This window comes from Malaclemys terrapin, chromosome 7, assembly GCF_027887155.1.
Source record: "Malaclemys terrapin pileata isolate rMalTer1 chromosome 7, rMalTer1.hap1, whole genome shotgun sequence".
Lineage (NCBI taxonomy): Eukaryota > Metazoa > Chordata > Testudines > Emydidae > Malaclemys > Malaclemys terrapin.
In genome coordinates, this window is record NC_071511.1 from 33,018,438 (window position 1) to 33,044,349 (window position 25,912).

The following is a 25,912-nucleotide window of genomic DNA, read 5'->3' on the forward strand; positions in this document are numbered from 1 at the left end:
TGTGCACATGCACAAGAGCCAGCTGAGTATGAGAGCTGGCAGAGCATGAGTACAAGAGTGTTCAGGAGTTCTGAGTGTGTGCACCTGCTGCCTCGGTGTGTGCACGTGTGCACATGTTGGCTGGGTGGGTGTGCGTGTGCACACGCTGGCTCTGTACATATGTGTGTGCGCGCACACACACACACTTGCTGGGTGGGTGGGAGGGCCGCTGGCTGGTTGTGTTTTTCTCTGTGGGCTCACTGCCCTGCTGAGATGCCAATTAATCACTGCGGCTCCCAGCAGCCTTGAAACCAATTATGGTAAGTGCAGCGCCTGCTGCCTGAAGGGGGAGGTGGGGGGGTGTCAGTGCCTGCCAGCTTGCTCACCCCTGGGGGGGAGGGGGTAGTGCTGGGGGATGCTACTGGAGCTGTGATAAAAAAAGAACAATCCTTTACATTCATGATTTACAAAAATACCATAAACCAAGGAACCCAGGAGTCCTGGCCCCAAGCCCCCCTGAGAACTGGGGATAAAACCCAGGAGTCCTAGCACCCAGACCCCTACTCTAACCCATTAGGACTCCACTCCCTCCTGTCATTAGGAATCTCCTCCCCCCCTGCTTGGGTGTTTGTGTTGGGGGAGCTATTTTTAGCACCAATTCCCCCTCCCTGGGTGGTAATGAGCAGCTGCTGTGGCCTGGTGGGGGTTCACCCACTCTCCCATCTCCTCTCTAGGCCCCCCTCACTCACTCTTGTGACTAGCAGCTCTGGCAGGTGGGGCAGGCACTGGCCCAAGGTCAAGAGATACAACCCACCCACCCCCCGGCTCTACCCCCCAATGCCCTCCCAGAGCTGGATAGAACCCAGGACTCCTGGCTGCCAGCCCCCCTGCTCTAGCCCCCTAGCCCTCACTGCCCTCCCAGAGCTGGATAGAACTCAGGAGGCACCAGGTGTGGACAGGTGCAGGGTTGGGGGCAAGACCCCAGTTTCTGGGTGAGGGCGGGGTGGGGTGGACCATGAGGAGGGAAAAAAGCAAAACAGCCAGAGAGTGTTGAGTATCATCTTTATTGCTGGCTCACAGCCCCAGACCCTCCACAGCTGGGGAAAGTGGGGGGTAGAGCAGCATACCCCACAGCTCCTAGGACTCCCAGCCCAGTGCGGGCTGTGGCTGAGACACACACATATGGGGCTATAATTAAAATTACCAACAAATCCCCAGCCTGTTCCATTCCCCCTGTTCCACATTAAGAGTTGAAAGTCACAGGGTATTTGCACAGATTCCCCGCCATAAGTTATAAAGGACCCCTAAAAATAATAAACATAAATGCCCCCTAAACATTCACAAGTACGTGGCAGGACGTATTCTGGGTTCTATTGGCTGTAGGATAGGAGTCTCATGGCCCAGGAAAAACAGTAGTCACTGAGATACAGCAATAGGGATGGAACCCAGGAGTCCTGGCACCCATACCCAGCGGCTTCCCACAAACCAGGAAGGAAAAAAACAATACACAACGCTCCAAGTTGTAGCAATGGGCTAGGTGGGGATTAGCACCAGGCACTGAGACTGCCTAAGGGGGAAATGCGGGGCGGGAGGACGGATGTATGAACAGAGATGTAGGCTGGTGGGGGTGGGTGGAGTGACTCTGTTTATTTTAAAAGTCACCACTGGATGGGGACTGATCCCCCCAAATTTAAAACCACATCAGGGTAGCAGAGGCAGGGCACCCCACCCCAGATAATCACACGCAAAGGGGGGGTGGAGTGGGGTGCAAAAATGGTGCACTAGAAAGAGGGTCACAGTGCTGGGGGCCTGTGAAGGACAACTCCCACGCCTCCCCTCCCTCCCCCTAAGGAACTGACACACCTTCTGCCTCGTTAGTAGATGGGGGACCATGGGATTTTAAACCTACAGAACGGGTGTGCCCCAAAACATAGCTGGGTTTTCACCCCCTAAGTGGGTTGGGTGGGGGGTTATAATGGGGGAGGGGAATTTCTCACCCTTAAATAAATAGCATGTTATGGGGGGGAGGGAGAGGGAAGTTAACCCCCCGCATCCCTTTTCTCTGGGTTTCTTCATCCCCCAACCCTATGGAATTGGGGGTGGAGAAGAAGGAAGGGACAGGAATCCAAATGTCCCTCTGCTTATCCTCAGCTAGGCAGAGGCAGGAAGTAGTGGCCAGTTCTCCCTGGGCGGGGTGCAGGGGAGATCCCCCACACAGAGGGGGGGGGGGAAGATCCCCACACATAATGGGGAACATGCTGAGCATCTGGGGGAAGCCAGCGCAGTGTCTGTTTGCTGGCACCCGGTGGCGCTTGGTTGGTGACAGGGGGCAGGGTCAGGCAGGCCTCAGGGGGACTATTCACGGGGATCATCAGGCGCAGGGATTTTGTGGTGGGTGGGCTCGACACCCCAGATCTCACGGGCGTACTGCGCGATGGTGCGGTCGCTGGAGAACTTGCCCGAGGTGGCGATGTTTTTAATGACCTTCTTGGTCCATTCCTTGGTGTTCTGGGGAGAGAGACGCAGGTCAGTGGCAATCACACATGGACTGCTGGGGGATGGGGCCGGGGAGGCCAGATGGGATGGCTGGATGAGTGTTAATGGGGCGGGCCGGCCATGCGTGGGATGGATAGAGGGACAGCGTGTAGGATGGGGAACGGATGGCTAGATAGAGGAGTGGGTATGGATAGATGAGTGTCTGCAGATGAGGGATGAGCGTGGGGATGGATGGATTGAAGAGGGCTGAGCGCAGGGATGGATGGGTGAATCCAAGTAACTACCACTGACTTTCATAACATTTAAACACCTTGAAATAAAGGTGAGTAGAAGGATGGACAGACAGACAGACCGACCGACACACACATCGCAGCCCCCCTGAGCTCCCCTTTACATACCTCTAGCACTGTGCCTGGTTCTCATCCCCTGGCCATCAGGATGCCGCAGGGCTGAGCTTGATGGGTTTTGATCTTTCCATTTCTCCCTATGAAGTTCCATCCTGCCCCCTTTCCAGCCCCCTGCAGGGCTGTGGTTCTCACCTGAGCTTGTCAGTGTTTCTTGGGGATTGAGGGGCCTGGAACTGAGCCAGGATGCCCAGGAATAGAATTTAGGAGTCCTGCCTGCCAGCCTGTCCCGGCCACTAGACCCCACTCCCCTCCCAGTGTTGGGTGCAGTACCCCAGGGAGGCCACTAGGGTGCACACTCACCTTGTAGAGGGCGCTGACATTCTCCTGGCATTTGATGTAGGCTTCGTAATCCGCAAACACTTTGAACCTGAAGACGGAGGGGAAGCAGGAGGGTATCAGGCTGGGGGCCCTTGTGCATGCTGCCACCTGCTGCCCACAGACAGGATCGACACCTGGAGCCTCTCCCAAGAACATAGCCAACAGCAGACACCCAAAGTTCTGGGGAAACCCTTCCCCCAATGCCTCAGCTGCCCCTCACTATGGGTGCACTCGTGGAAACAGAACCCAGGAGTCCTGGCTCCCAGCTCCCCTTCCCATAATCCACTAGACGCCCCTCCCCTCCCAGAGTTGGGAACAGAGCCAGTGCTTCATTTGTGCCAGGGCTGAGCCCCAGCACCTCTGGGCTGGGCAGGGCAGGTCAGTTATGAAAGTGAAAAAATTGCTTGAGCCCCAGCACCTCTTTCCTTACAAATTAAGCACTGGATAGAGCCCCCTTCCTCCACCCCACACCAGGCCTGGTTGCCTCTATCCCTTATTCCCTCCCCCCAGTGCCTCCTCCCACCTGTCATTGTTCATCAGCATGTTGACAATGTCCTTGAAGAGCTGGGGCTGTTTGGGGGAGAAGAAGCCACTGCTCAGCTGGTCGATCACCTGTCTGAGCTCCGGGATGCGGTCGTAATAGTCCTTGGCACAGTAGCTGGAGGGGAGGTGAAGGGGGGCAGGTTACCTCAGCATCATGGCTCCACCCCAGCCCAGTGTGGCCTCAGGGGCTCCCCCCAAACCAGAAGCCCCCAGAGGACTCCCCAAGCCCCCTGCCCAACCTGGCTCCCCCTCCAGCCCCCAAGAGGGACCCCAGCAGCATGGGGAAGGCATGCTGAGGGAATGGGGGCAGGATCCCAACAGGAGGGCAGGCAAACAGTGTGAGGAGCCCAGGTCGGGGGGGGAAATTGGGAAGGGATCCTAGCAGGAGGGGAGGCAGGCAGCGTCGGGAGGGTCCTGGCAGCGGAAGATGGGTGCGAATCTGGCACTGGGTTAGGGGGCACCATGGGTAGGAGATCCAGGCAGCGGAGGAGAAGATTCTGGCAGCTAGGTGGGGCGGGTGTAGAGAAGGTGGAGCAGGAATCCAGAGGCAGGGAAGGGGGCATGGGAGGGAGGCCTGGCAGAGGGGTTCCCTGCACAAGGAAGGGGCAGGAGTCTGGCCCCCACCCTTTCCTGTCCATCTCTTCCACGTCTTCCACCCGCATGCCGAAGATGAATAAATTCTCCTCGCCCGCCTCCTCTGCCATCTCCACGTTGGCGCCGTCCATGGTGCCAATGGTCAGCGCCCCATTCAGCATGAACTTCATGTTGCCGGTGCCCGAGGCCTCTGTGCCGGCCGTGGAGATCTGCTCGGACAGGTCGGCCGCTGGGATCACTGCGGGAGAGACGGGATCAGCGGTTTGGGGTGGGAGGTCTGAGGTCGCCATGTGGGGTGAAAGGACCCATTTGCCTGATCCGGGGCAATTGCGGGGGGCGGGGGGGTAAGTAAGGTGGGTCAGAAGCTGCCATGTGGGCTAGACCCAGCCCTGAACCGGAATGGAAGGGATGGAGGTCAGAGGAGGCTGCAAGGAGCAGACAGCCCCATTGGCCTGATTTGGGGTGGGAAATGGGAGTGCCAGAACGGGGGGGGGGGGGGAAGAGCCTGGAGAGCCAGGCCCCCCCACTTTTTATCAGCCATAAGGGCGAGCAATGGGGGGTGAGGGGCAGAGACGAGTGAGATGGGGGTATGGTCTTGGGGGGGGGGGGGGGAAGAGGCAGTGCAGGGGCAGGGTCTCGGAGGAAGCGGTGGTATGGGGAGGGGCCTTAAGGAGAAGAGGTGGCATGGGGGGCAGAGCCACCGTTTGGGTGCCAATGGCCTTCCCCCAACTTTTAGGGACCTTCAGACCCCACTATTCTCCCACCAGGGGTGGCAGAAGTTGCTGTGTGGGGTAGATGGCCCTTAACCTAATCTAGGGCAGTGGTGGCAGGTTTGGGGGGAGGATAGCAGGGTCAGAGGTCACGGCCTCCCTACCCTTCTCAGCCAGGGAGACGCGGTAGTTCTCTAAGAAGATCATCTTGAGGCGGTCGCCGATGATGGGGTCGTTGTTGATGACGTCCCCGATTGCCGTGACCAACTTAATGATCATCTTGGCTATGTGGTAGCCAGGGGCGGCCTGCGGGGGGACGGAGGGTGAGATTGCTGCTTAATCCCTACCCTCACCTCCCACTAAGGGACAGCAGCACCGAGAGGGGTGGGCCTTGGCCCCCAGGTCTCACCTTGCCGCCGATCATGACAGTGCGTGGCACAAAATGCTGGTTGGGCTCCTTCTTGATCCCTGCAGGGGGACGGGGAGAGATGCAGGGTCAGGGCCAGTGTGCCAGGTAGCAGGGCCGGCAGCTGGCCAGTCCCTGGCCACCCCAGTGAGCACAGCTGGCCTGGAGGTTGGCCTCGTAGCTGGGAAGAGTCAGCAGACCGGCTCTGAAGGCCAGCAGCAGTGCAGCAGCTGCTCAAAGCCTTTGCCACTGGCAGTGATAACCCCTGCCTTGCCCAGGCCCTGCCCCCGCCTTGCCCCATTCCAGATGACCCAGTCCTGACCTCAACTCCGATTCCAGGCTGCCGACTCCTGCTGCAGCCCCTGGGCCTGACTCCTGTTCCAAATCTAGGTATGGCTGCCCATGTCCCGGTCACTGACAGCGCCACCGAAGAGGTGAGTGGATACTAGTGGTTAGAGCAGGGGGGCTGGCAGTCAGGACACCTGGGTTCTCCCTCTCACTGTGGCATGTGGCTGGGGGTCAGCACTCACGGTTGTAAAGGGTGATGACGTGGAGGCAGTTGAGCAGCTGCCTCTTGTACTCATGGATCCTTTTCACCTGCACGTCGAAGAGGGAGTTCGGGTTGATTTTCACCTTATACTCCTTCTCCAGATAGGCAGCAAACTTCAACTTGTTCTCCTGGCGTGGGAGAGCAGAGATGGGAACCTAGGCCTTGCATCCCATCCCCCACCCTGGGGCCAGATCTCAGCCAGCGCCCCCTAGAGGGGAGAGGTCCTGGGTTCCATTTCCCCGCCCTAGGGCCAGATCACAGCCAGTGCCCCCTAGAGGGGAGAGGTCCTGGGTTCCATTTCCCCGCCCTAGGGCCAGATCACAGCCGGTGCCCCCTAGAGGGGAGAGGCCCCATGTCCCATTTCCCCACCCCGGTACCTGTTTAATTTTGGCAACGTCCCGGATAAATCCCTCATCATCCACGTAGGCCAGAAGCTTTTTCAGATGGTCGAGGTCAGAGATGTATTCATCCCCGATACGCTGGGGAAAGAGGAGGGTCAGAGCCAGGCCTGGCACAGGAGAGTAGGCAGGCACCCCCTCACTCTGCCCTTCCAGGGGCAAGGCAGAGGAGAGGGGTCCAACCTATGAATGCCTCCACATCCCTGCATGGCAGCCTGCCCCTCAATGCCTGTCTGTAGCCTCTAAGGTGCCACAAGTACTCCTGTTCTTTTTGTCAGTATTTAGAATCCCACACCCCATAGAGCCCCCATCCCTGCATGGCAGACTGCCCCCCAATGCCTATCTGTGTCTAGCATCCCACACCCCATAGAGCCCCCCATCCCTGCATGGCAACCTGCCCCCCAATGCCTGTCTGTATCTAGCATCCCACACCCCATAGAGCCCCCCCCGTCTCAGAATGGTCACCCCCCGTGACTGTGTATAGCATCCCCTCACCCCACAGAGCCCCCTATCTTCACATGGCAGCCTGCCCCCCAACTCTCCCCTCCCTGTCAACCCCACCATCACTTAATGGTGCCCCCCAAAGATCCTGCACTTATCTGTCTGCCTTGTGCATCCTCCAACCCCCCTCCCACCGCATCCCCATCCCTGCATATCACCACCTAGGATCCTTCCCCCCAGGGACCCTGCAGGCTCCCCACTCGCTGCACTCACCTCGGCAATGACCTCAGCCAGCCCTGGGTTGCACAGAACCAGCCAGCGCCGAGGTGTGATCCCATTGGTTTTGTTCTGGAATTTGTGCGGCTCAAGCTCATAGAAATCCTTGAAGCTGGAGGGTGGGAGAGAGAAGGGGAACGAAACAGGAAATAAATGAATGAGACGACCAAGGAGAGAAAGAATCAAAGAAGGACTAAAAACAAACTAGAGGGCAAAAGGGCAAAGGAGAGAGAAGAGAAAGGAAGAATGTGTGAGTGAACAAACACAAGAATCGATGAGAAGGGAAAGAAAGGATGAAGAGAAGAGTAAATGAATCAGGGGAAATGAAGGGAAGAGAACAAAAGAGGAAAGAAGAGATAAAAGAACAAAGAAATGAATTAGGAAAAAATGAAGGTCTAAGAAACAAAGAGAAAAAGAGGGAAAAGAATGAATGAAACAGGAAAAATACAGAGGGGCAAAAGTGGAGAAAAAATAAGGACAAAAAGAATGAAATATATAGAAAAACAGGAACAGAACAGAAAGAAGCGAATGAATGAAAATGAAAAAGAGGGTAAGATACAATGAAATAGGAAGGAACAAGAGAAGAGAAAGATAAAAGAATGAAGAGAATGAATGAAAAAGGGAAAGGGGGAAAATTAAAGGAACGAGAGAAGGGGGGGGGGAGAGGGAAGAATGAAATGGGAAAAAATGCAGCATGGAAAAGAGAACCGAGCCGATGAAAGAGGAAAGGAATGAACAGGAAGAGAAGGAATGGGAGCAGCGGGGGAGTGACGGACAGTGAGGTGCAGGAGAGTGTAAGGACAGTAAGGGGGCAGAGCATGGCAAGGGGCAGGGCACATACACAGACTTCTTGATTATGTCAGAGTGGATGCGGGCGACCCCGTTGATGGCATGGGAGCCCACGATGCATAGGTGCGCCATATTGATCCTCTTGATGCCGCCCTCCTCCACCAAGGACATGCGCCGCAGCCGGTCAAAGTCCCCGGGGAACATGGCATTGACTTTCTGGGGGGGGAAGGGAATGGCAGAATCCGGATGGAGCAGGCACCCCCAGAGAGAAGCTCCGCAACTGAGCCCTCCTAGGAGGAAAATGGGGGGTCCCCACTGTCCTAGTCCTAGGACACTCATCCCCTCAACACCCACCCTGCCCCACAGTGGGAGCCAATCCCAAATGCCCGTGGTTCCCTCCCAAGCCAAATTTGGTTCCCCACCCCCTCCCTAACCTCACCCCAGCAAGAACACATGTGAATCGGCTGCAGAGCCAGGGAAAAGACCCCGGAGTCCTGACAGCACCACGCAGCTCTAAACCACTAGACCCCACTACCCTCCCAGAGCTGGGGACAGAACCCAGGAGCCCTAGTTCCTGCCACGTATGGAGGGAAAGAGACTTCTCCACTGGATTAACCCCATCCCATCCTGGGGGTGGAGCTTACATCAAGGAATCTCTGGTTAATTTCATAGATGATCTCCAGGTGCCGGGGCAGGAGGGTTTCCAAGAGATTGACGGGCCAGCGCTCCAGGGCCTCAGGCAGCACCGTGTGGTTGGTGTAGGCGCAAGTCCGCACCGTGATGTCCCAGGCCTGGGAGAGAGACAGCACGTGAGGATCCCCAGCACAGCACTGAGATGCAGCAACCTCTGGGTGGGACATGGGGACTGTTCAACAGAAGAATGACGACCGACACCCCCTCTCCCTACAGCACAGGGCCCCCGACATCACACGTACACACACCCCCCTTACCTTGTCCCAGTCCAGTTTCTCGATATCAACCAGCACCCTCATGAGCTCAGGGATGGCCAGGGAGGGGTGAGTGTCATTCAGCTGGATAGCGACCTACAGGAGAGGGGCAGAATTCAGACCACCAATGACAGAGGATGCAGGAGCTTATCCGTGAGAGGCCAGGGCTGGAGTAGCCGGGAGCTCCTGCCACAGCTAGCTCCTGCCCCCCTCCCCACAGTGCCCCCTGCTGGGGGAGGCCAGGGCTGGAGTAGTTTGGAGCGCCCTGCACAGCCAGCACTCCTGCCTTGCTCCCTACAGTGCCCCCTGCTGGGAGAGGTCGGTACCTTGTCAGGGAAGGCATCAAAGGAGGTGCGGACGGGGTCCCGGCTGCCAAACTTGGAGGATTTGAAGCGGCGGATGATGTCCTGCAGGGTGGCCGCCACAGTGAAGTACTCCTGCTTCAGACGCAGCTCCTTGCCCTCGAAGAACTGCAGGGAGGAGGGACAGGTGAGGATGGGGCATTCACCAACCCACTCCAGGCCTGTACAATCCCAACTGCAGAATGGACCAGTGGCTTCAGATGCGGTATGGGCTCTCTCTAGCCCCTGCTCACAGCATAGGGAAAGTAGTGGCAGACCTGGGAATGTAACCCAGGAGTCCTGGCTCCCTGGCTCCCTGCTCTAACCACTACATCCCCCCTCCCCTCCCAGAGCAGGGGATGAAACCCAGGAGTCCTGATTCCCAGCCTCCCCAAGCAGTAGACAGGTGTCTCACGCTCCCACATGGCTGCAGAGACCTTGAAGGGGGTAACAATTGGGACTAGGGTGACCAGACAGCAAGTGTGAAAAATCGGGACAGGGGGTGGGGGGGGGTAATAGAAGCCTATACAAGAAAAAGACCCCAAAATTGGGACTGTCCCTATAAAATCGGGACATCTGGTCACCCTATTTGGGACACATCATGGGGGCAGGGATCTGGGGGCAGAGGGATATCCCAAAGGTGAACCCTCCTGGCTAGTGAGATTTAGACCAACCTGACCCCCTGGGCCCTATCACTGCTGCCGGAATTGGGGGCTGGGTGTGGAACCAGAACACCCCCATACATACAATGTATAATCCACACCCCAGGTCTAACAGGTTCCTTAAAGGACCAGCTCCCCTCAAGAAACCCTGCAGTGGATGCAGGGAGCACTGGAGTGGGCAGGGGGCTACTCACGTTATCATTGGGGTACAGCACCCGAGAAATGTTCTCGGCCAAGTTCCTGTCCAGCACGGCTTGGATGTAACCACCAACGTTAACTGAGGGGGAAAAAGAGAATGGGGCCTTAGTTCACACAGGGATCCCTTGCCCAGTGCTGAAATGCAGCCACTTCTGGGGTGGGGCGCACAGGGGCTTTTTGTACAGGGATCCTTTACCCAGCAGCTCTGGAGCCAGCTCCAGGGTGGGGCCTGGGAGGGGCTGTTTATACAGGGATCCTTCATGGTGGGGCATTGGGGTCAGCAGGGGAGGGGAGGTTGCCTCCTACTGAGCCCCCATCCCCGGTTATCAGTAGCTGTCTCCCAGCCCTGCTCAGCAGAGGGGGTCTGATGCCTGGCCCTTGGCTGCTGTGATGAATCCAGCAGAGACACAGACCCTCGCCCAGCCTGAGGGGCCCCCCTTCACTCACAGTCCTTGAGGTTGAACTCATTGGGGGCCCGGGCGGACCAGAGGCGCATGGTGTTGACAGTGTTGTTGCGGTAACCAGGTACGGGTGTATCGTAGGGAAGAGCCAGGATCACCTGCCAAAGGACAGCAGGGTCAGTGCCAGCCACGGCACCCCAGTGAGCATGAAGAGCAGAGCGCCCAACCCCAGCCTTTCCCAGAAGGCCATTCGACCTCACATCCGATAATACCCTCCCCTCCCCCTTTTTACAGGTGGGGGGACTAAAGGACAAACAGGGGAACTGAATCTCCCAGCAAATCAGGGAGAGGACCCAGGCGTCCTGGCTCCCTGCGCACATACTCCCAGGCTGCTGAGTGTGCTGACACACTCGTGCAATGGACCTGTGCTTCTGGGGAATCGCACATGCATGGAGGCACTGTGCAAAGGTACATGTGAGCACGCACAGGCCACTGGTGCACAGGGATCTCACACTTGCAAGGAAATGCCCACTTGTGTGCTTGCAAATGCACACACTCAGGCATACCTACACACTTGCACTACTATGTGCAAAGGCCTTTGAATGCACCTCTCCCCCATTAATATGGCTTGTGCACCAACGGCCCTGCATGTGAATGTACACTCCCACACAATCACCACTCACTTATGCAGGGGTACATGCATGGCTGCCAGGCCCTCACATACAGATACACTCACAGCCTCGCTTGTGCAAATGCACACTCACAACTCACTCAGGCCTCCCAGACTCACCTGCGTGTCGACCCATTTGGTGCCGTCGGGCCCGTGGTCCACACGCCCATAGAAGTGCACTGGGATCATGTACTCGGGCCGGGCCTTCTCCCAGGGGTTGCCATAGCGCAGCCAATCATCAGCCTCCTCCACCTGCCGAGGGAGGGCAGGAGGAGGAGGGGTTAGTGCCATCCTGTTCCCTGCTCCCCCCCACCCACTGGGATCCCTTCACATACACACCCAGGGCGTCCCATCTACCCAACACCCCATCTCCTGCTGCGATCACCTGTGCCCCACAACCCCTGCTGCCTCCCCACCCAGGACACCCCACACTGGCCCCTGGGCAACCTCTTTGCCAGGCCTCTCCTGCCCCAAACTGGTGGCAAATCGTGGGCCTCTTCTACCCGACACTGTCCCCCTCAGACACACATCCAGCCCCCCAACACACATCCCATCCCCCCAGTGCCCTGCCTGCTCCCCTGGGGGAAAGGAGCCCCCGTCCTAGCCCCCCTGCACCGTGGGGGGTGCGACCCACCTGCCAGCCCCCAGAGATCTTCTGGTTGAAGATGCCAAACTCATAGCGGATGCCGTAGCCGTAGGCGGCCAGTCCTAGGGTGGCCATGGAGTCCAGGAAACAGGCTGAGGGGGAAAAGGGGGGCAGGGGTTGGGCATTACAGCCAGATCAAGGGGAAAGGGGGGGTACCTCAGTAACAGACAGGCCAAGGGGGCAGGAAAATGGATAGGGATGGGGGGCAGGTAGAGGAGATGTGGAAGAGGGAAGGGGGACAGGCAGTGGGGTCACAGTGATGGGGTGGGAAATGGAGGAGGGGGCAGGCGTGGAATGACTGTGATGCGGGTGGGGGGAGGGGTCAGGCAGTGGGGTTACAGTGATGGGGGTGGGTTGCCTTGCACGGTGCCTGGGGCAGGTGCTCACGTGGGTGCAGATGCTGAATGGGGCCCTTGGATTCCTTTCTTCCTCGACTGCTGGGCAGAGCCATGGGTCTGGGGGGGGCAGTGTCAGGGGACAGTGTCTGGGAGGCTGGGTGTGTGTCTGGGTAGGCAGTGCCGAGTGTTGTCTTGGGGAGCCGGGGGGCTGGGGTGTGTGTCGGGGGGGGGCAGTATTGGGGGTCCAGGTGTGTGTCTGGAGGCAGTGTTGGGGGTTCATGTGTGTGTCTGTGAGGGGACAGTGTTGGGGGGCTGGGCGTGTGTCTGGGTGAGGACAGTGTCAGGTGTTATGTCATGTCTTGGGGGTCGGGATGTGTGTGTCTGGGGGCACTGTGTTTGGGGGCTGGGTGTGTGTGTGTCTGTGAGGGGGCAGTGTTGGGTGTTGTTATGTCTGGGGAGGCAGTGTCAGGGGGCTGGGTGTGTTTCTGTAGGAGTGTTGGGGGTCCATGTGTCTATCTGGGTGGGCAGTGTCGGGGGGCTGGGTGTGGGCAGTGTTGGCGGTTATGTCTTGGGGGGACAGAGGGTTGGGTGTATGTCTGTGAGGGGTCAGTGTTAGGGGTGGTTATGTCTGGGGGGGCAGTGTCGGGGACCATGTGTGTGTCTGGGGAGGAGTGTTGGGGGCTGGGTGTGTGTCTGTGCGGGAGGGTCGGGGAACTGTGTGTCGGAAGTTTTGTCTGGGGGGAGCATTGGGGGGCCGGGTGTGTGTCTGTGGGGGCAATGTGGGAGGTTGTTTTGTCTGTGGGGGAGTGTCAGGGGACCAGGTGTGTGTCAAGAGGGGAAGTGTCAGGAGGCGGGGATATGTGTCGGGAGAGAGTGTCGGGGGGCCGGGTGTGTGTCTGGGACGGGGAGAGATGGGGACCAGGTGTCGGGAGGCAGTGTCGAGGGGCTGGGAGTGTCAGGGGGCCAGGTGTGTGTCTGGGGGGAGTTTTGGGGGGCTGGGTGTGTGTCGGGAGGAAGGGTCAGGGGGCTGGGTGTGTGTTGGGAGGGCGTGTCGTGGGACTGGGTGTGTGTCTGGGGGGGGAGTGTCGTGGGACTGGGTGTGTCAGGGGGCTGACTATGTGTCTGGGGGGGAGGGGGAGTGTCGGGGGGCCGAGTGTGTGTCTGGGGGGGGAGTGTCAGGGGGCCGAGTGTGTGTCTGGGGGGGGAGTGTCAGGGGGCCGAGTGTCAGGAGGGAGTGTCGGGGGGGGCTGGCTGTGTGTCTGGGGGGGGAGTGCTGGGGGCCGGGTGTTGGGAGGCAGTGTCGAGGGTCTGGGAGTGTCAGGGGGCCGGCTGTGTGTCTGGGGGGGGGGGGGGGAGTGCTGGGGGCCGGGTGTCGGGAGGCAGTGTCGAGGGGCTGGGAGTGTCAGGGGGCTGGGTGTGTGTCAGGAGGGAATGTCGGAGGGGCGAGTGTGTGTCAGAAGGGAGGGAGTGTTGAGGGGCTGTGTGTGTGTCTGGGGGGGAGTTTTGGGGGGCTGGGTGTGTGTCGGGAGGAAGTGTCAGGGGGCCAGGTGCGTGTCTGTGGGGGAGTTTCAGGGGGCTGGGTGTGTGTCGGGAGGAAGTGTCAGGGGGCCAGGTGCGTGTCTGTGGGGGAGTTTCAGGGGGCTGGGTGTGTGTCGGGAGGGAGTGTCGGAGGGGCGGGTGTGTGTTGGGAGGGAGGGAGTGTTGAGGGGCTGTGTGTGTGTGTCTCGGGGGGGGAGTTTTGGAGGGCTGGGTGTGTGTCGGGAGGAAGTGTCAGGGGGCCAGGTGCGTGTCTGTGGGGGAGTTTCAGGGGGCTGGGTGTGTGTCGGGAGGGAGTGTCGGAGGGGCGGGTGTGTGTTGGAAGGGAGGGAGTGTTGAGGGGCTGTGTGTGTGTGTGTCTCGGGGGGGGAGTTTTGGAGGGCTGGGTGTGCGTTGGGAGGAAGTGTCAGGGGGCCAGGTGCGTGTCTGTGGGGGAGTTTCAGGGTGCTGGGTGTGTGTCGGGAGGGAGTGTCGGAGGGGCGGGTGTGTGTTGGGAGGGAGGGAGGGAGTGTCGAGGGGCTGGGTGTGTCAGGGGGCCAGGTGTGTGTCAAGAGGGAGTGTCGGGGGGCCGGGTGTGTGTCTGGGGGGGGAGTTTTGGGGGGCTGGGTGTGTGTGTGAGGAGGGAGTGTCAGAAGGGAGTGTCTGGGGGCTGGGTGTGTGTTGGGAGGGAGGGAGTTTCGAGCGGCTGGGTGTATCAGGGGGCCGGGCGTGTGTCTGGGGGGGAGTGCTGGGGGCCGGGTGTCGGGAGGCAGTGTCGAGGGGCTGGGAGTGTCAGGGGGCCGGGTGTGTGTCTGGGGGGGGGGGGGGGGGGGGAGTGCTGGGGGCCGGGTGTCGGGAGGCAGTGTCGAGGGGCTGGGAGTGTCAGGGGGCCGGGTGTGTGTCGGGGGGGGGGGGGGGGAGTGCTGGGGGCCGGGTGTCGGGAGGCAGTGTCGAGGGGCTGGGAGTGTCAGGGGGCCGGCTGTGTGTCTGGGGGGGGGGGGGGGGAGTGCTGGGGGCCGGGTGTCGGGAGGCAGTGTCGAGGGGCTGGGAGTGTCAGGGGGCCGGGTGTGTGTCTGGGGGGGGGGGGGGGAGTGCTGGGGGCCGGGTGTCGGGAGGCAGTGTCGAGGGGCTGGGAGTGTCAGGGGGCGGATGTGTGTCTGGGGGGAGTTTTGGGGGGCCAGGTGTGTGTTGGGGGAGCTCTCCTGGCCCTGGGCACACAGGGTAGTCGGGCTCCATGGGTGCCAAACTGGATCCCCTCACCTGCCAGGCGCCCCAAGCCCCCATTCCCCAGCCCAGCGTCCTCCTCGATCTCCTGCAGCTCCTCCATGTCCAGGCCCAGCTGTGGGGGGAGGAAAAAGGGGGCATTAGGGAAGAGTAGCCGGTCCCCTCTAGTCCACGCCATCCGCTCCCCCCGCCCCCCCATCACTGCTTCTCCCTGCTCCACCCCCTCTCCTCCCTGATCCCCCTACCTCCCCCACCTGCCCCCCGTCAGCCGGCGCTGGGGTACCTGGTAGATGGCCTCGTCGCAGGCATTCTGCAGCCCCAGGTTCACCATGGTGTTCTGCAGGGTGCGGCCCATGTAGAACTCCAGCGACAGGTAATAGATGCGCTGCAGAGAGAGGAGGCAGAGACGGGGTAGGGAAGGGTTGGGGAGCCCGTCAGCCCCACCCCCAGGAAACAGGCCCCATGCCCTGTTCCCTGGCCCACTTAGTACACTAGTTGCCCCACCTTGGGGCTGGACTGGAGTCAGCGTCCCCTAGAGGAGAAACACTCCATATCCCATTTACCACCCTACTTGGGCAGGACACTCTATGGGGGGCAGAGGGGGGCAGGTGGGGTGTGTGTGTATGTGACTGGCTGCTGGGGCCCATAGATCAAGCCCCTGCTGCTGAATACAACAGGCCATTCAAAGGCACTCATTGGGGGAGGGAGGGCGGGCACCCAACTTGGGTATGCAGCCGCTGCCCCTATCCAGTGTCCCAGCCCCCCCTGCACCAGTCCCCCACCCCACGGGCTGACACAGGCTCTTTCCCAGATTAAATGGCAAAAGTCAACAGCAAATGTCAGGCTGGGCTAAATTTAACCAGACTGTGCCCCATCCCAGGACGCCGAGATAGGATCAGAACCAGGGGTCTTGAGAGCTGGGATTCCTCCCCTACCCCCCACTACCTGTCACTTCTGGTGAGAGGCCCAGTGTACCACTGCCTGCTCCCCAAGCCAGCCAGTCCCCCTGCCCTAGTGCTGGATCACAGCCAGCGCGCCCTAGAGGGGAAAGGTCCAGTGTCCCATTCCTGCCACCTGAGCCAGCCAGTCCCCCTGCCCTAGTGCTGGATCACAGCTAGCGCCCCCTAGAGGGGAAAGGTCCAGTGTCCCATTCCTGCCACCTGAGCCAGCCAGTCCCCTTGCCCTGGTGCTGGATCACAGCTAGCGCCCCCTAGAGGGGAAAGACCCTATTTCCAATCGCCTGCTTCCTTCATCCTTCAAACATGTTCCCCCGAAACCTACTGCCCTCTAATCCTAAACCTCTCCCCCAATCCTAGCTCCCCCCTTGCAGGTCCCCCTATCTCCCAGCATGCCGGGCGGCACCACTAACTCTTCATATCTGCCATACTGGCTCAAATCTCCAGCCACTGCTACCTTTGTGTCCGTCCCGTCCCGCCCCCCCCCCCCCCCCGGAACAGGAAGGGGATTAATGACCTGCAATCCCCTCATACTGCCCCATCCCCCACTGTGATTCTCCAGACCAGGTGCTCAGCCCCCAGTGCGGGTCTCTGAGAGGCAGTTTGTGCTGACTCCTTGACTCACACACACCCAGGACTTGGGGGCTAGCCAGGGATTGGGGGAAGGCGGCTGGGAGGGGTGAATCACGGCCAAGGTGCTCTCAGAGAGGCGTGGGGGCCTGGGGAGGGAAAGAACGAGGGACGATGGGACAGGAGGACACTGTGGAAGAGCGTCCGAGATAAATGGGGGACAGAAAACCTAGGGGGGAGCAACGAGCAAAGGGCTTAAGGATGATGTGGGGGAAGAGGGGAAGGGCAGGAGCAGCAGAGGGAGTGGGGGAAGGGCAGGAGCAGAGGTGGCTGGGGGAGGGCAAGTGGGTCTGGGGTCCCACCTGGGTCTCTGGAGGAACCGCCCCATGAGTTACGCCCTCCCTCTGCCAACTTCTGGGGGGAACCAGGCTCAGATGGGGACCCATCCCTGCCCCAAGGAAGGAAGCCTACTGGCTCTGCTCAGTTCCCACTGACCCTCACAACTAGTCAGGGATGCTGTCCTGTGAACCACCAGGCATTGGGCCGCATGGGCCTGAGGGGAGCCAGGAAAGGAGAGTACTGGTCTGGATGGGCCTGTGGGTCTGATCCGAAGCCCTTCAGCGCCAATAGCCCAGGCCTTTACTCCCTGAGCTGAAGGGTCTGGGGCAGCTGGTGGCAACAGTCCAGCTGGTATTTATACCCTCTGTGGAGCACACGCCAAGCTGGCCTGGCACTGGAGTCTGGCTCCCAGGTGTCAGCAGAAGGCTAGAGCTTGGCTCACATATGGGAGGGGGGTTTTGGTTTGTGAGCCATCCACTGCCCACATCCCCATTGCCCTAGAACAAGGGGCCTGTCCAACAGCCAGACACCCCTGGCCCCGCTATTCCCAGCAGCAGCTCTGACCTGCCCTGGTAGCCCCTCCGCTGTGTGCTCCCCCTGCCCCAGACATGCCCTGCCCCAACATCCTTCAACTTTGTCCCCTCCCCTGCCTCTCTGCCCTTTTCATGGTGGTCCCACTGGCTGCAGACCCTGCTCGGGTGCCCCCCTGCTTCTGACCCTTCTGGCACTTCTCCCACCTAATCCTTCGCCCCTCGCATTCACTGCCCCTTGGAATCTCTCACATAGCACTGCTGCTGTGCCCAGATCCTTCTCCCGGTTAGGGTTCCCTCCCCAGTGCCCTTCCCCTGGCTCAGCTGTTGGGTGTTATCCCTGCCTGCCCCTGGGTGCCCCTGAGCACTCCCACCTTCCCAACACACAGCCAGCCGGTACCCCCTCTCCAGAGTACCCCAGTGCACTCTCCCCTAGCCCTGCACACACACCCCCGGCGCCCGCTCTCCACTGCGCCCATGGGCATCCCTCCATTCCGCCGTGCCCCTCTCCAACGCACCCCCGTGCGCTCACCTTGGGGTCCTTCTCGTAGTAGTACTGCTGGGTGCGGATCCACCTGCCCACCAGGTGGTCGCGCACCGTGTGCGCCAGGGCGAAGTAGTAGTCGCGGGGGGTGGCCACGTTCCGATCCTTCACCAGCGTGAAGTGCAGATGCCGGTTGAAGTTCTTCTTGAGGTCGGAGACATTCTCCACCCCGGCGAGGCCCCGCACGCTAATCTGCTTCCTTTTCTCATAATCCGACAGCGGCAGAGACATCCTGCAGCCACCGGCAGGGCCCTGGCTAGTCTGTGCGCACAGCGGGGGCTTTCACGCGGGGAGACACAGGCCCTGGCACTGCGGCACCAGGGAGCCAGGCGAGCAGGAGCTGCCAGGAGGGACACCAAGGAGCCTGGATCTCTGCTCTGCCCAGCCCGCTCGCTGCAGCAATGCGTCCTAAGCTCCTCCCCTCATGTATTATTAACCTAACCAGATTGGTGCATTATTCATGAGCCCCTCCTCCAGGTCGGGAGGGAGCGGGGGAGGCCCTCGCCCCGCCTCCTGGCTCATTAGGCTCCTCCCCTTGGCTTATCAATTATTCCTCTGATCCCGCCCACACCTCTCTGGGAATCCCCCTTCGCTGGGGGCCCTCTTGGCTGAACAGTTGTAGAGGTGAAAACAACAGAGGGCAGAGCCCGTGCTAGGCATAAACAGACTAAGCAATGGCTTAGGGTCCTGAGCAGCTTGAGGGACCCCTATTAATTATTAGTATGTGGGGGAGGAGGGAGGAGAGAAGATAAATGTTCCTTCCTTTGGCCCCCGATTGGGCTAGCACTGGCACTGACAGAAGGGGTTAAGTACCAGAGGGGTAGCCGTGTTAGTCTGAATCTGTCAAAAGCAACAGAGGGTCCTGTGGCACCTTTGAGACTAACAGAAGTACTGGGAGCATAAGCTTTCGTGGGTAAGAACCTCACTTCTTCAGATGCAAGAAGGGGTTAATCACAACATGGGAAGTGCTGGTAAAGGGCTCCTGCTATTGTTGTTACATGGACTAATAAAATATTAAGCAGTGCTTTAACTAATCTCTCCAGCCCCAGACTCACTGTCTATCTGTGAAACCCTCACTCTGTATATCCATCCCCATACTCACCCTCTAGCCATCTAACCTTCCCTCCCAGAACAGGACTTGCTAGCTACATATATAACCCTCTATGTATTCATCGCCATTCACAACCTCAATCTATCCCCTTACATCTCTCTGTCCCTCACCCCGTTAGCATCTGAGCATATGCTACGCTGCATTGTAAACCTGGCTTTGTGGAGCCGCTGTTTCCAACCCTGCACATGAGCAGCCATACTGCAAAATTACAGGGCTTAGACCGGAGTCACAACAGAATTTGTTTTCTGACCCACCTCCAAGCAGGCCCATAACCCAGGTTCTGATTGGTTGGTGACCAAAATCTGACTGATTTATGCATAGACAGAAGGGGGCCTTCGGTTCAAACCTCAGCCCACGCTCTGGCTTAGTGTGCAGTGGCAACATACATACTCTCAGAGTCACTTTGCTCTTGGTGGCTGGCATATTAATTTTTACTGTTGTGTAATGATTTTCAAATTAATTAGCAGCCAAGACAATGAAAATTAGTGGGTAAGAACGACAGCGTAATTCAGTTAGCAGAAGGCAATGGAACAGCTAGAAGGCAGGCTGAGACTGTTATGGAGAAATTAGAATAATAATAGAAGGGAATGAATGGAAAGAATCATAAAGCAATAAGATGTAATTAGACTAGGATGCAATTAGATTAAGGATGGAGTCAAAGAAATGATAGAGGAAGAATTCCACGTAGTCAAAGCACTGGCAATCTCAAAACATTTTGTGTCCTAGACACTCAGACAATAGGGGCTGACAATGTTTTTCTCAATGTATAACTGTATTATTAATCTATTTGTTGTTGGCTCTAGATTTATTTTATAAATGGCTTGACTGAGGGGACTTTGTTCTAATGATTACAGAAGGAGGGGACTAAGAGCCAGGACTCCTGGGTTCTATTCCCAGCTCTGGAAGGGGAGTGGGGTCTAGTGGGTTAGAGCAGAGAATGCTGGGAAGCAGGATGCCTGGGTTCTCTCCCTGGCCTACCAAGTACACCCTGCATGACCCTGCACTTCCCTTCTCTATGCCCTAGTTTTCCTATTGACAAAGTGTTCAAACCCCAGGAAAGGGCCCCCACACTCCGTGTGCCGAGTACATATTGTCTCCATTTCACAGCACCATGCACACAAACTCCTGACACTGGGGGCAGGAGGAGATTACAGGGTGGGTGCCTGCCTGGTCACTTAGGGAATGTCTACACTGCTGCAGGCAGCAACCAGCCCAGCCTGGACCAACAAGCTTGTGCTAGTGCACAGAAAATAGCCATGTGGACATTGCAGCTTGGGCAGCAGATCAGGCTGCTGGGCCCCACTGGATCAGAGCTCAGGTGGCTAGCGCAACTCTCCGTTGCAGCTGCAATGGCCACCCTGCTATTTTTAGTGTGTGAGTTTGACCTCCACTATTGCGAGTCTGGCTGGCTGGGCTGCTTGGTTCCTGCTGCAGGGGACCGAGGCCCTTAGACAGGACAGTATCCCACTGTCGGGATTACAACACGACACTGGCAGCCCAGCGTGCACTTGACACACACGATTGCACACTTAAATGACTGCAAACTCAAGAGTCCACCTGTACTCCCATTCCCGATCCAGCCAGGGCCCTGCCTTGGACATGCAATAGAGCCAGTGACCCATAGAAGGGAAATACCCCATATCCCATTCCCTGCCCCCCACTGAGCCAATCAATATCTACCTTGGGGCAGTATGGGAATCAGCATCTCCTAGTGGGGAAAGGCCCCATATTCCATTTCCCCCCTCCCCTTGCTCCAAGCCAGCCAGTCCTCCAGCCCAGGGCCTGGATTAGAACCATTGCCCAAGAATTGAAATGGCCCAGATCCCCTTCTCTGTGCACCCCTCCCCCTCATGAATAAGCAATTGAGCAAAACCCCTCCCCTGAAGAGCTGAGTTATGAAAAGAGCGGTGTGCTAACCTTGTGCTATTTTTTCCCCTCACCCCTAAGAAGGGATCAGGCAAGGGAAGATTGCCCTGTCATATTCATTTCTATTTCTGGCATGCAGTTCAGGGGCCTCAACTCTCAAAGCCTTATTCTGTGTGCACACAAAGCTGTGCGCAAATGTGAGTACTGTGTGTTTGTGCATCCATGAGTGTGAGGCTGTGTGTGTCAGTGTGTGCGCACACATTCGTAAGGAGTGTGGGTGAGCTTTCCACACCATATTACTGGGGAGTTGGGTTTTCTTTGAACAGATGGGACTGCAATCCTGTCCCCCCTGCATTGAGAAGGGGAAGATGGGAGATCAAGGTCTTTCTTTACTACTGGTCCCCCTTTTGATATTCCCCTTTTCCAAGGTTACCAGTATTTTTTCCTCAACCAGAACCAAGTTCCTCCTTCATAATACTGCAGTATGGCTGAGACTTCACTTCAAACCATTATGGCAAAAGCTAAGGGTGTGTGTGTGTATATTATATACACCTCTACCTCGATATAACGCTGTTCTCGGGAGCCAAAAAAATCTTACCGCGTTATAGGTGAAACCGCGTTATATTGAACTTGCTTTGATCCGCTGGAGTGCGCAGCCCCGCCCCCCCGGAACACTGCTTTACCACGTTATATCCGAATTCGTGTTATATCGGGTCGTATTATATTGGGGTAGAGGTGTATATGTAAACCAGTATAGCTATCACAGCAAACCTTCCTAGTGGAGACGTAGCTTCTACCAGCAAATCAGTGCTTTGGCGGGTCGAGCTGAGGCTAGCGCCCTGAGTGAAATAAGGCTCTACCAGCACAGGCACCCTTTTGCCAGTATCGCTGCTTCTTCACTAGGGCTTTTGCCAATATAGCAATGTCACTTAAAAAAAAAAAAAATCACCCTTGTCTGAAACATTGCTAGCGTAGCCCGGGCTTCAGTATCAGCCCCACAGGTTCAATGCAGGCACCCAGCCCCACTCTAGCTAATACATACCATTACCTATCAGGGCTTCTAATACAACCCAGGAGTCCTGAATCTCAGCCCCTCCCTACTCTAACCAACTAGACCCCCCTCCCACCCAAGCCAGGGATAGAACCTAGGAGTCCTGGCTCCCACCCACCTCCCCGAGCCAGGGATCGAAGCCAGGGCCAGGGAATATCTGTAAGCAGCTCTCAGCACCTTGGCACTAGAATTGCTGAATGACAGTATTTCCTCAACCTCCTTCCCAGCTGGCACCTCCCCATGTGCCTCCCGCAGGTCTTCTCCCAGTCCATGCACAGAGCTACACTGCAGCTCCGCACTAGCTGAGCACGCAAAGGCGGGTGAATGATTGGCAAAGAAAGGGGGTGGGACAGGTAGGCAGAGTGTGTGTATGGGGGGAGAGAGAGAGGGAGCCGTGCAAATCTCTGTCCTGGCAGGCTAGGCAAGGACTACAACTCCCAGCATGCTCTGCACTGGGCAGGCCCCTGCCGGCGCGAGCGAGCGGCTGCGGGGAACATGCCGCAGTGCGCGTGTGACGCTGCGGCAGCTGGGTCGGTAACTTGACCCGTGTCAAGGTCATGTCAGTAAAGTGCTTGATGGGCTGTCACAGGCGGACAGCGGAGAGAGTCAGGTGGTTATCTGAGCTACTCACCTCACCCACCCCATCAGCTAATGTACCCTCTCACACCCCCTTCACCCCATCAGCTAATGTACCCCCTCTCTCCACCCACACACCACATCAGCTAATGTACCCCCCCACCCACATACCAATCAGCTAATGTACCCCCTCACCCCCACCTTCACCCACATACCCATCAGCTAATGTACCCCCTCACTCTCCACCCATGTACCCCATCAGCTAATGTATCCCCTCACCCCCACCCACGTACCCCGTCAGCTAATCTACCCCCTCACCCTCCACCCATGCACCCCATCAGCTAATTACCCACCCCCCCATGCACCCACCCACCCCCACATCCCATCAGCTAATCTACCCCCCCACTCATGCACTCACCCCCACCCACACACCCCATCAGCTAATCTACCTACCCCCATGCACCCCCTACCCATCCCCATACACCCCATCATCTCATCTGCCCATCCCCAAACAGCTGTCAACTTAATCTACCCATCCCCATACATCCTCCATCAACTAATCTACCCATCCTCACACACACCATTATTGTATCTGTCTATTTCTCAGAAAAACTGAGGAACCATCTCCTGCACCTTACATACTGCAAAGCAGACCAGCTCAAACAAGAAATCATCACATGCTCCCATGATCAGGAAACCTACCTGGAGATCATGCAGGAAACCAAAAGCATCTATCTAAAAAAAAAACTTGATGAGAGCCATCCAACAGCACAAACAACAAGTGAAACCTACTGCAACAACCAACAGACAACCACCTGTGAGTGAAACCATGACACCAGCACCCAGCACATGGACACAACACCCCAATATAATCAACCTATCAAGACTACCCCCACCTGAACTGAAATAAAATATCTGTACTCTCCATGGGACTGAACTTCTGCCCACCATCGAACCTGAACCCGTACTAACTATAAGAATTCTGATGACTCTACCTCAAGGAATTCTTTCACAAAGATGAGATCGTCCACAACTACCTCATCCCCACCAATAGTCATAAGAAAAAAGAATCATCTGACTGACCATGACCCATCAGACAAAACCACACACTGTATCATTATATCAATTGCTTCAGGAAAACAATCAACAGTGAAATCTTTAACAAACATCACACCCACAACAATCTCTCTGCCACTGAGAGGACAGCTATACAGTCCCTGAAATCCAACTGCCAGATAGTGATCAAACATGCCGATAAATGGGGCATCATCTTGGTCCTCAACTGCGATGACTACGTCAACAAGACCAGCTGACAACATTCAGACATCACCTACTATAAAGAATTCAAAGAAGACCCCAAACCACATTTCACCCAGGTATTTAAGGAGATCATCAAATTCTTTCCCGAAACCTCATCCCCCACGAACCCTCCCCAAAGACCTTCTACATGCTTCCCAAGATACACAAACAAGGGAACCCAGACAGACCTATCATATTTGGCCATGGCACTCTTTCTTAAGGAATATCAGGACTCATAGAAACCATCCTCAAACCACTCACCACACAAAAGACCTCCTCCAAGATGCTACCAATTTCCTCCAGAAACTCCTCAACATTAACCAGTTCCCTCAGAACACCATCTTCACCACCATGGATATCACCTCCCTAGACACCAACATCCCTCACCAGGAGAACATCACTGCCTGCCCTCAGAAATCCACCCCAAACTCATCCTCACCCATAACAATTTACATTTAACAAACACACACTTAGTCCAAACCATGGGACCAGCCATGGGTACTAGGATGGCTCCCCAATATGCCAACCTCTACATGGGCCACCTCAAGGAAGAATTTCTGAAAAAAAAACGTGCCATGAAGCCAACAAGATACCTGAGGGACATTATATTTTTGTCCTCTGGACTCCTTCATAGATTCCACCACAACTTCAACCATAGGCACTGAAAAAAATTAGTGGATGCTCAGCACCCACCGGCAGCCAAACTCTTCCCTCCCCCTAGCGCCTCCTGCCCCCCGCTAATCAACTCCTCCCCCTCCCTCCCAGCGCCTCCTGCACACTGCATGGGATACAGGAGGCGCTGGGAGGGAGGGGGAGGAGTGGGGATGGGGCATGCTCTGGGGTGGGGGCAGGAAGAGGCTGAGCTGGAGCAGAGTGGAGGTGGGAAGAGACAGGGCGGGGGTGGGGCCTTGGGAGAAGGGGTGGAGTGGGGGCGGGCTGGGGGCAGAGTTGAGCTCCCCCCAAGCAGAGAGGAAGTTGGTGCCTATGACTTCAACAACCTTCCCTATCTATGAAACTCTCTAACATACCCACACCCACATCAGCTTCCTGGACTCTAATTAGCTTCAGCAACAGAACTCTATAAATGACTATGTACAAGAAACCCACAGATCACCACACTCACCTCCACTGATCCAGCAACCACCCCTGTTCTCTACACCCAGGCACTCAGATGCCAGAGAATATGCTGAGGAGAAAGTCTGGGATACACCCCTTAAACTTAAAAGCACCTTAACCAAACAAGGACAGTCCATCAGAGAAGTAGATCGCATCATTGAATGGGCCACCCAATACCCCAAGAGAACCTGCTTCAATACAGAAAAAAAAATAATCCATCAGTCGCATACCCCTAGCTGTCACTTACCATCCCACACTGGAACCCACATGGGTGATCCTCAAACAATTTCAACCCATACTCCATGGGGACCACATCCTGGAAAAAAGTCTTTCCTGAACTCCCTTTCTGGCCTTCAAACAACCCCCAATCTTGCCAAGCTCATGGTCAGAAGCAAACTCCCCACAGACAAGGACCCATCAAATCAAAGCAGCACCAGCCTACACTCTTGAATGAACTCACATAGAAAAATGATAAAAGACAAAAACACCCTGTCACCCAGGGGCAAACACCTCAGCAAATGCTCACTCTGTATCAGACCTCTCCAGACTCATCCTCAAATGAAACCTGCACAACGCCTGGGAGCATAAATCCATAGTGCCGCTAGACACTAACACCCATGGACTTAGTGGGAGACTGGTTTCATGGCGCATTACAGGAACCTATAGCACACACCTGCCTGCTAACCCTTAATGGCGCATTTCAAACGCCTTTTACATCACAATCTCACCCTGGTCGGCCACTCCATCTCAAATGGCTTCCTGCAACGTGACCCCTTATGCTTATCTGTCCTGACTTGTATTTAGCTCAGACACTCAGATTTCTTTCCCCAGACCTGAAGGTTACCTCTCTGTCGTTCAAAAGCTCGCACCTTCCACCAACAAAAGTTGGTCCAATGGAAGATATACCTTACTTACCTTGTCTCTCTCTATCCCCATACCTGTCCATCCATCCCCATACACACCCCTTCATCTCCAGACACAGCCAGCCATCTATTCATCCCCCGACATTTCAGCCCTCCCCAGTCTCTCTTTATCTCTCTACCTACCTGTCTAAGCTCCCTCTTTCCCGCTAAGCTCTCTGTTGATCTCCCTAATTTCACTCTCT

General features: G+C 57.0%; 1 protein-coding gene across 1 annotated transcript; it reads right to left on the reverse strand.

Moving 5' to 3' along the window:
* Positions 1-1,024: 1,024 nt before the first annotated feature.
* On the reverse strand, positions 1,025-18,182 carry PYGM (glycogen phosphorylase, muscle associated). Its single transcript, XM_054035397.1, has 20 exons — positions 17,777-18,182; positions 15,133-15,234; positions 14,886-14,964; positions 11,761-11,864; positions 11,247-11,378; positions 10,503-10,614; positions 10,052-10,134; positions 9,181-9,324; positions 8,858-8,950; positions 8,552-8,698; positions 7,960-8,123; positions 7,116-7,230; positions 6,381-6,482; positions 5,984-6,131; positions 5,457-5,515; positions 5,212-5,353; positions 4,368-4,575; positions 3,724-3,858; positions 3,183-3,249; positions 1,025-2,487 (listed from the first exon to the last, which is right to left on the reverse strand). The coding sequence occupies exons 1-20, from the start codon at positions 18,017-18,019 to the stop codon at positions 2,335-2,337; spliced, it is 2,532 nt and encodes an 843-aa protein (XP_053891372.1). The 5' UTR covers positions 18,020-18,182; the 3' UTR covers positions 1,025-2,334.
* Between the last annotated feature and the right edge of the window lie 7,730 nt (positions 18,183-25,912).

Coding starts and splice junctions, on each gene's coding strand:
- PYGM (XM_054035397.1), bottom strand. CDS start 18,019: ATGTCTCTGCCGCTGTCGGATTATGAGAAAAGGAAGCAGATTAGCGTG. Junction 15,235..17,776: donor ACTACGAGAAGGACCCCAAG/GTGAGCGCACGG, acceptor CTCTCTCTGCAG/CGCATCTATTACCTGTCGCT. Junction 6,132..6,380: donor ACGTTGCCAAAATTAAACAG/GTACCGGGGTGG, acceptor CTCCCACGCCAG/GAGAACAAGTTGAAGTTTGC.